The sequence below is a fragment of the Neolamprologus multifasciatus genome, chromosome 17 (assembly GCF_963576455.1).
Source record: "Neolamprologus multifasciatus chromosome 17, fNeoMul1.2, whole genome shotgun sequence".
Classification (NCBI taxonomy): domain Eukaryota; kingdom Metazoa; phylum Chordata; class Actinopteri; order Cichliformes; family Cichlidae; genus Neolamprologus; species Neolamprologus multifasciatus.
The window spans coordinates 37,787,115-37,797,422 of record NC_140455.1 but is presented as its reverse complement, the minus strand read 5'-3'; the positions used below and the strand labels follow the sequence as shown (position 1 = coordinate 37,797,422).

General features: G+C 44.0%; 1 protein-coding gene across 4 annotated transcripts in view; it reads left to right on the top strand.

Moving 5' to 3' along the window:
• The first annotated feature begins 273 nt into the window (after nucleotides 1–273).
• adamts10 (ADAM metallopeptidase with thrombospondin type 1 motif, 10) overlaps nucleotides 274–10,308 on the top strand; it is a 61,996-nt gene continuing 51,961 nt past the window's right edge. For 2 of the 4 annotated variants that reach the window (XR_014870052.1, XM_085136924.1), the window contains exons 1-2: nucleotides 274–874; nucleotides 5,443–5,831. Coding sequence is in view for 3 of the 4 variants with exons in the window: in XM_085136924.1 (XP_084993050.1) it covers nucleotides 5,729–5,831 (103 nt within the window). In the remaining variant the exon portion in view is untranslated. Of the gene's footprint in view, nucleotides 875–3,561; nucleotides 5,832–10,308 lie in introns of those variants that run through there. The other 2 variants (XM_085136922.1, XM_085136923.1) reach the window with 2 other exon arrangements.

Below are 10,308 nucleotides of genomic sequence, written 5' to 3'. Positions count from 1 at the left end.
CAAAAAGCAGGTGTGGGTAATTCACCCCAAGCATGACCTCTTAAAAGTCACCACAACAAGAGCTCCTTGAGACGAAGTGTGGAAAGCACACGCTCCTAATCGAGTTATGCTTTTCAGAGAGGTCAAAGTTAGATTGTGGCGCATAAGATTATATGTTGGGTTTTTCTCTGTATCTATGAAGCGCCTTGAGGCGACTTTTGTTGTGATTTGGCGCTATATAAATAAAATTGAATTGAATTGAATTGAATTAAGAACTCGCAAAAAATAGGATTTATTTGAGCTTAGACCTATCAGACTTCTTTTTATATCGAGCTGAGCAGGGCCAGATTTCCACGAAGTGGTGTAATCTGCAGGATTTATTAATTTATTTAAAGCATTTTTATAGGATTTCCGGTCTGAAAACAGCCAAACAGTATGCTCAGTGAAAAGGACTAGACGCCTTCTGCTTCTCCTCCTAAAACAGTTCGAGCTTGAGTCACTATTTAAGTTGTTTTACTGGACTCAGTGTCAGGTCTGACACAAACTGACCAACCACATTATTATGCACAGTGTTCACGGGTTACAGGTATGCGTGATACAAAGTTGCGTAAAGGTCTGAGACCAACATCAGCTATCTTGGCCACCGCTCTTTATTTCTCATCGGCCCCTTGCCAACTGTGGAGTCCTGCCAAGACAAACTTTATTTTGAAATTTTTGCTCCCGGACGTTTCTATTTTTACCACGGGGGAAATTGACACCAGACTCCTTCTCTCCGCTTGTGGAAGTGGAAGAAGTTGAGTCTCCTCAGTCTCCTGCCGGCACCGCCTCCTCTCCTCTGCGCTTGGCTGCTGAGGACAGACTCACATCGGAAACTTCTGCACGGGGACACGGGAAGGTAGGTCACCGAGCTCGGCTCCACTCTCTCTCGTGCACAGCTCTGTAAGGAGAAAAGGCACTGCCCTGGCATGATGCTGGCTCTTCTAAGCTCTTGTCCGCTCCTTCCTGCTGAAACACTGCATGTCGCCCATATTTAGTGAGGCTCTTGCTGTCATGAGATCATTAGGTGCACCTCTGCGGACGTGAGCCTCATGCTGTCTTAGGGGATTTGTACTATTCCTAAAACCTCAAGTCCCCGAGTTGCTTCTCTTCTTCTTCGGAGTCCTTACTTATTAGCGCTGGGATCTCCTTGTTAGCTGATGACAAGACAGTGTGCGTCTGTGTTTGTGTGTCTGTGTTTGTGTCTGCGTGTTGCCGAAGGGATGATGTGGCTGTCAGCGGACATCAGGTACCTGGTGAATGGTGGCGTTGTGTCGTTCGCCGGCAGGAGGCGCTACTCGCAGTTGCTCCAAAGCCACTAAATCTGCAGCCCGTTTGTAAAGTTGCTAAAGTGTTATCACGGAAACATTTAGACTGTTGCTAGTGTGCTATATTTAGACTATATGTAACATTATGATAAACAGGGGCGAGCACAGTTTTAGAGACAGATGTGGAATCATTGGCTGTGACATATCAGCACATGCACGTCCAAACAGCACGAATGACAGACGTGCAGGTTTGCAACATTTTTATCATTATTATTATTTTTGCATAAACACAGATGCAGTTTTAGTTTTTATTCTGCTCCCATAAAAAATCGCAACGTTTTACCACCAACCAGATCACGCACACTTCTCCTTTTCTTCACATCCACATGTGATGCTTTTCTCTTTAAATCTCCTCCTTCTCCTTTTTTGGTAGCACTCATTCAACTTCATAGTAACATTAAATTGGCTGCTGCCTCTATTAGGACAGCACATTTACTTTATTAGTCCTGGGTCAGGTCTGTGCCTCCCAGTACTGCACAGCTTTTCTGTAACTTGCACATTTTTTCAATTTCTTTCTTTCTTTCTTTCTTTATTGCAGAGCTGAACTGACAGACGCTTGCCTGTCAGTTCATTTTTACAATCATTTTTAACGCTGAACATTTAAGATTCCAGCAGATGCAAGGCTTTGCCTGTCGTAATGAATATTTTTGGTGTTTTTTGGATTGTTGTCAGTCCTAAACCAGATCCTCTGCCATCTGTGCTGCGCTGCTTCACTCACTCCGTGTCGAGTCAGCTCTCTCCCTCTCACTAAATATTGTTTCAGACTTAGAGAGAGACATTTTTAGTGAGGGGAGCACATCCGAGGTTTTCCGGCCTGTTTATGTTCCCACTTTTCATCTGCACACTGTTTATTTGGGGAAACAGAGACAGGAATTCCTGCACTTTTCTCCTTCTTCTGCCTTATTTATTTATTTATTTTACCAGAGATTTTAATCTGAGATATTATCCCACCCTCTCTGTCACCTGTCCAGGCTTCATGCTGGTGGTGATCATGACTTATTTTTATTTATTCAAAGAGTGCGCAGTTGATGCTGAGGCTGACGGCCGCGTCTCACGGTCTCATTTGGACAGAGAAACTGTGATGTGTAGTTACATGAAATAATAAACTCAACCTAAAGCTGATTCGTGCTCTCTGCTGATCAAAGTGGAGACTACATATATATTGAGAGTAGTGGCAGTGGTGGGGGTGCTGTCCCAGACTTGAGGCTGAGCTGAGGGACACTTAGCATCTGTGCAGTCGACACAGACCGGTCATATGGTTTTGATTAGCTAGTTTTCGGATAGCTGCACTCTCCCTGGCAGCGGTCAGAGACAAGGACAGCAGTCAGGCTGCAGTATGAAAAAAGGAATATCCATCCTGTTAAACACGGTTATAAAAAAGCACCAGTCAGTGTTCAGCAGATGATCAGATTATAAAAAAATAGAAGTGACGTGTCAATACGCCTCAGGGTCCACTGACTTGATTACACTTGAGTATTTTGGCCCACCCTTAAATTCCCACCTAATTATCCCGCGCGCTCCAGCTCTTTTCTCTCTTGGTAACAACGACCCCTTTCTTTTCTCCTCTGCGAAGCTCTGATAGCCCTGGAAGCTGTGTGGCCCGGCTCGGACCCCCCCCCCCCCCCTCTTTCCTTTCCTTTTTCTTTTTTTGGCCGCGATTGTAGAGCTATACGGTCGATATCCATCCAAGCAAAACCCAGACCCCGGAGAGTCCGTGCGCGCGCGCTCGCCTCGGCCTGGCCTCCTGACAAACATACGCTTTTTATTTCGTAAAAGTGATACAGCCCAGAGGGAAAGCTTTGCACAACAGACCGGGGAAGATGTACAACTCCGTCACCTCTGCGAGACAGCTCTCTCTTAATTTAGCCGCATTTCCAGAGTAGCGATAATTTAGCAGAAGAGCTGTGCGCGAGGCAGCGCGTGCGCGTTGTGGTGTGTGTGAAGCCTGTCCACAAATCTTTCTTAGCAGCTGTATTTGAATAGCACTAGTGTGTGTGTGTTTGGGGGGGGGGGGGGGGTCCTATCTCTCCTCTCTTTCTCTGGCTTAAGTAAACAAGAGGAGATGTAGTGGTCATGAAAAGCACTTGATAGCAAGTTTAATAAGCCCACAATAAATCGAGAGCGGTGCAGAAACAAGTAATGAAAATGGAAAGGGAGCTTGGCTCGCGCAGGAAATGACTGGGAGAAAGCCGGAGGGAGGGAGGGGAGGAAGACTTTTAGTTGTTCCATATATGAGGGAAGTTGCAACAGCACAAAGACCCCTCATTGTTTTTAAAGCACGCTTTCTTTCTTTCTTTCTTTTGAGTTTTTAACTGTACCTGCCCGTCGCTGTGTCAAATTAAGCAAGAGGCACATTAGGGGCCCTTTCATCTCCTCCACACTCAGTTTAGAGTATTAACACTCAAGAATGGCTCTCCCAGCTGGCTTGAATAGCTTACACTCCCCTCTCTTTCCCTCTCTCATTCCCTTCAGATTCTGCACTTGGCTTTTTTTCCTTCTCCTTTTCTTTTTTTTTTCGCAGGAGGCAACTTGTTCCCCCTGCTCTCGTCACCAAAAGGTTTCCCATCTGCCTCCGATTACCTTTGGCTGCAGTTGGTTAGCCGCCAGCCATCTGGGCCAGTGCGGCGTCTCCGCTCGCTCTTCTCTCCCCAGACAGCTCCGAGGGAGGGAGGCTAGCAGGGCCGGGACAAGAGTAAAGCTGGGTGGGCAGACTTTACTGGAGGATAGGGCTGGGTTTTTAGCTGACACTGCAATATGTAGCCAGGAAACTCAAGTCAAAAGAGAGAAGGGCACCCATGAAACTGTGACTGCCGACTCCTGGCTCCGGTCTTGTTTTTGTAATGGGTACTGTGTGGATGAGGAAGTCGTTTTTCCATTGTTATTATAATCTTGCTCCATGTTTGTCTCAAAGGACACAAAAATAATAAAAAAAAGAGCCTGAGGATTATTTATAGCACTCGACGGCTAAATTAGTGGTGTGGAAAAGAACGATTGTGATGCTGAACTTTTACCTGCATACGGTCTTAAAAGCTTTCTGTTCATACAGTCACATCTGTCAGGGTAAAACACTAACTGTCATCTGCTGACTCAGAACTGGCTTTGTTCACTACTGTGCAAATCATGTCCTTTATTTCCTGTTGTGCCTTCTTTCATTTGCTGTAATTAAAGGTTTAAGCCTTGTTAAGTACCACTGCTGTGCACAGGCCGCATGAAACACCAGCATTAAGTCTTTTGTCAGCTTTGGCTGAAGCTGAAGTCTACAATCTAAAGAAATGTGCGCTGCCTTTCCTACTGTGGGGCGGCCGTCTGCCACAACGGGCTGGGGGTGAGGCAAGCAAGAAATTATCAAATTTGAATGTTTGTTTTTGAAGTCTTATTGTTGCTCCTGTATTTTTATTATTTATTCATTTATTTTCTTAAACTAGGGCACTCAGATTCAGAAAAAGCCGATATTATCTGTCTGTGTTGTGCTCCAAATATCAACACTGGTTGATGTATAGGCACTCACACCATCGGTCTGCTACACAGCACGTTGGCCAGTTAGTAAGCTGGATACCAGCCAGTGGGTCGCTCAGCCATGCAGGTTGCAGAGTCAGGCAGGGTAGCGGTGATGGCAACCTGCTGCGTCTCTCAAATTGGCTCATTTTACCCTCAGACCCTCTGACATAATACCCACTCCAAGCCCCGTTTGGGCACCGAGCACAGCTTTCTACGAGATCAATGGCCTCCTTTGTGTTTGAACTCTTTCCGGTGGACAGACAGCTTAAAGTGTGGGTCCTCAGAGGCCCCAGGTTGGGACCTATTGTTATCGCTGGTCACCAGAGTGAAAGACTGGGTACTTACCCTTGCTAAAGCCAAGATTGATTATCACAACGAACAATGGAGGACTGGGCAGTCCTTGAATATGAACTGGGTAGATTTGCCTTGTTAGACTGGGAACTGCATGGGTCATTGGGATCTCATGCTCTCCCTCTGTCTGTGTTTTACTGTGTCTCCCTTGTTCCTCCTTCGTCTTTGAGCCTAAATTTGTCTTTCCCCACCCTTTCAACCCCTTTCCTGGCCTTCCTCCTGCAGTCACTAAACAGCTTCTCTTCTGCAGGCAAACGGAGAGGGGTGTGAAGCCACCGCTGCTGCTGAGCCCCTCGAGAAACCCGTCTAGGTGTTTTCCACTTCTGTGAGGACTTCTTCAGGGTCCATCACCTCTTGCTGACGAAACGCTGAAGACGCTGCTGGCTCTCCGATCTTTTGCAGCCATGGCCCAGCAGAGCGCTGAGCTGTCCCTCTGCTAGGCAACGGGGCATCCGAGAGGGCAGGAGACATGTTGGAACAGAGGCACGGGGACCACTGCACTGAATTTTGTTACTATAGCAACTACTGTAGTAACCATGGAGATGCTATGGAGGGCTGGTCTGGTCTGCACTTTCATTGTCGTCATGGTTGCCACCCAGGTCGCAGGAGGTCACAAAGATGAGTTCGCTCAGTCACAAGGTGAGACAACCCATAGCCTGTATATAAAAGATGGACGTGGCCTCACCTCTGGTCTTGTTTCTAAAAAGTAAAGCCATGAAACCTGCGTTCTCTCTATAGGCCAGCAGGGGGCGACTCCTCTGGTTACCGAAAGGGTTCCTATGATGTCGTAATGACCTTGAATCCCAAATGTGTGGGCTCAGTAAAATAAAAAAATAAAAAAGTGCTTTTATTATTTCAATTGTTAGTTTAAAGATTCGCTATTACAAAATGATGTTGAATTTCTAAATGATCATCTCATTTAGGGTTAAAAAGTATCCACCTTCATAACAAGACTTCACAAACCAACTGGTGACATCACTGTCTATGTCCATCCTTTATATACAGTGTTTGTACAACAAGGTATTTGTATTATTTAAATATCAAAACATTATCATGAAATTCTTTGACTGAGCTGAGAAAGGGTTTGTTCATAAAATGATTCTTTTTCCCCGAACTAGTGTCTGAGATCTGGGTTTGAATTAAACAGGCAATCCTATTTTTTAATAGTGGGAAAGCATCACTGGTTTATTTTCTGTGATCCAGGCTTTTGTGCCGCTTTAATGTGTCGAGGTGCCCACGCTGGGATCTGTTTTTCATTTCAGTTAAACAGAAGGGAAAGGGGAAACTCTCGCTGCTACCCAAGTTTAGAATAAAGTAACTTAAACACAATTTGAATATGTCATTAGATGCCTGAAACTATATTTTTGCATTATTGTATTTGTGTATAATTCAGCATGCGCACACGAGATAAAGTTGGATGGTACGAACTGGCTGTCGCTCTCAGTCCAGGCCTGCAGGTCGGGACCGACTGAGCTTTAACCCAGAACTTAAATCCCGCTGTGCTCTGGCACGAGCACATCTACCAGAAGTCCTTCTAAAGGCAAAGAATAAAAATCCCTAAGTGTGCGTGTTTCATCACCCAGAACAAGGATATGATTGTGTATTTCCTAAACGTAACCTTTGACCCCCTCATATCCCTCTGATAGTTTGCCACACTGCTTCCCTTAAATAGCCCACCCCATAAACCCTGGCGTGCCATTTTCCCACAGAGAGTTAGTTTTCCACAGTCACAGGAAGTCAGTTCTTTAAACCTGAACTTAATTACTATTTTTTTTTATTAACAAGGATTGAATGTCTTTGTGTGATGTGAAAGGAGCTGCCCGCCACAGTAAAACCATACAGGATTATCTACCTTCTTCTGCCTCGGGCCTTCTTAGCAGATAGTTTAGCTTTTCTGCTACACACACGTGTATATATATATATATATATATATATATATATATATATATATATATATATATATATATATATATATATATACACATATACACAGTGTTGGGGAGTAATGGAATACATGTACCGCCGTTACGTATTTAAAATACAAAATATGAGTAACTGTATTCCGTTACAGTTACCGTTTAAAAAGGTGGTATTTAGAATACAGTTACTTTGTTGAAATAAATGGATTACACGGCGGTACTTCCCTGTTTCATATTGTGGCGGGTCAGGACTGTTTGGGTTTTGTTTGACAGCTACGTTCTGTTGTTCCAGGTGGCAGCGTTACGGTTGCCATGGTTACAGGGCAACGCTCTCTCTGCGTGTTTCCTGGGTGAGAGAGCACCTGTTGTTGTTGTGCTAAGCTAACAGGCAGAATGCTACAGGTATAGCTCTAAAGAATGTAGCATCATGGGCAGTGTAGTCCGTGCTGCAGGGAGAATGGACTGCCGTACACGTTATGTGTCTGTGAGCGAGGGAGGGAGAAAAAGGAAAAGTACGAGCTGTCATCGAGCAGAAACGGGAGCTGGAAGCATGTAAATATAATAATAACCACTGCAGCCAAGAAGAGAGCCTGACGAGCCCAGCTGTAAGTAAGCTATTAAGACTCGACTGTACACCGTGTTCGTGTTTTCCTCTGAAACAATAAGTTCTGTTGGAGCAGCCTTTCAACGCCTCTCTCTGTCTCTGCTAGCAAAGTTGACCCAGACAACAAAGTAAAGCTAGTTTTCAGCTACGAGCCGACACAGAACCCACCGTATTAGCCAGAGGTCCTTTTACTACGGTTCGGAGCCGCGGACCTTCAGTAACAGTAATAAATCACAGCAATAGTACATTCATGTAGTTGTAAACAGCATGATAATATATTAAGTAATCCAAAGTATTCAGAATACGTTACTCTCATTGAGTAACGTAACGGAATACGTTACAGAATACATTTTGGGGCATATATATATACACACACACAAACACATATATATATATTAGGGGTGCAACGATACTCGTATCGATATCGAACCGTTCGATACAGTGCTTTCGGTTCGGTACGCATATGTATCGAACAATACAACATTTTTAATTTATTTTATCAACTTTCCTTCTGATGATGCTGTCTGTGTTGAGCGCTCAGTGGATCTGCGCTCGACAGTGCAGCCTAGGCGGAGTAGTCGAACACAGATTCACTGAGCGCAGGGCAAGCTAGCGAGACAGAAGCTAGGCTAGTTGCAACATGGCAAATTGAACCTCCCCCACCCTCATTCAGATCTGGCGTTTGGAACTATTTTGGTTTTCATGTGATGTATGACCCTGAAGGTAAGCCTGTCATGGACAAAAGTAAAACAGTATGTTGGATGTGACAGCAATGCTCAATTGGTGGGAACTAGTGTTTTAGCGCAGTTAGCTCGTTAATGTGTTGACGTCTTCCAGCCCCACTCATGAGGTGATCCGCGGTAGCTCGTTAACGGAGATTTGCCGTGTTGTGACGTTAATGTCATTTCAGATTTACGCTGACAGCACTAGTGGGAACACAACCAATATGACTGCACATTTACTCCGACATCATCCTAGTGCAAAGACAAGTGGAAGCAGAGAAAAACAACAAGCAGCATGCTACAAACTTTACCCGAGTCATTTAGACAGCCGTTAGCACATGATTCTCCTTATGGGGACCTGATATGTTTAATATGCTGCTGAGAATATAGCCCAGAAGAAGCGTATAGTATAGCTTTTATTTTGGAAAGAGACATTTCTCCATAATAAACTCTCTTTTCCAAAGATGAGTGATTCCTCAATCAGATACAGGGCTCGCAAAATCGCTAGCCCGACGGGGCTTTTTTCCAGTCGGGCTACCAAAATCTATCTCTGCCCTGCCCGTCGGCCTATCCTAGGAAGGAAAAATATATGTCAATGCTTTTGCATTCTTTTGGAAATGTAGCTGGGTAATTATGTCATTGGCATCGGCCACTGTCAATATGTGACATACTGAAATCGCGTTTGAATTTGCGCTTGTTTTTTGCTTTCACTTTGCAATCGCGTGAACTGTGTATAGAGAGCGACAGTACTGATTGGTGAGTGATGATAATTTGCGCACCAATTCCTCTGACATCGTCTTATCAATCGTTAGCTTACTATGCAAACATGACAAGTGAAATCTCCCGCAGCTTAAACATGTGAGAGGTTGATCGCGCAGAGAATCGCTGAGCGTTATGTTAGTGCGTGTGTAAAAGCAGCAGGATATATATTTTAGTTCTGCTGAGCCAAATAAGACAGGTCAGCGTGAAGAAGTGACAGCCAAAGAAAAGCTTACCACAAAACGGAAAGGTTATGACAAATCAGACTATAAGGAAAAAAGAAAGTGCAGCTTTATGGTTTCATGGACAAAAGAATTTCTGTGGCTGCAATATGACGAGCTAAATAACCAGGGCTGCACATAAGTGGTCCGCAGGTGCGCATTCGCTGTCAAAATAAAAACCCGCACAAGATAAGAAGTTGCAACGCGTGTTTGCGTACATAAGATTTTCAGGAGGACAGACATTTGTTTAGAACTCTTAAAGATGTCGAAGAAGCTCCTTTAAGCAGTTACTGTGATGTTCCTCCACCTCCAAAGAAATGTCAGAAGGAGTCCGAACCACAAAAGAAGCGCGTATTCTCTGAAAAGTGGTTGCAGGAGGTGAGCTGGCTTCAAACAAATGATGAACGCACAGAGATGTGGTGCAGAATGTGCCGTGAAAATTTAATAAATGACAAATTAATAAAAAGGCATGAACATTTTTTTTGTATCGAAAAAATATCGAACCGTGACACCAAAGTATCGAACCGAACCGAACCGTGAATTTTGTGTATCGTTGCACCCCTAATATATATATATGTGTATATATATATATATATATATATATATATGTGTGTGTGTGTATATATATATATATATATAAACCCTGGCGTGCCATTTTCCCACAGAGAGTTAGTTTTCCACAGTCACAGGAAGTCAGTTCTTTAAACCTGAACTTAATTACTATTTTTTTTTATTAACAAGGATTGAATGTCTTTGTGTGATGTGAAAGGAGCTGCCCGCCACAGTAAAACCATACAGGATTATCTACCTTCTTCTGCCTCGGGCCTTCTTAGCAGATAGTTTAGCTTTTCTGCTACACACACGTGTACATATATATATATATATATATAT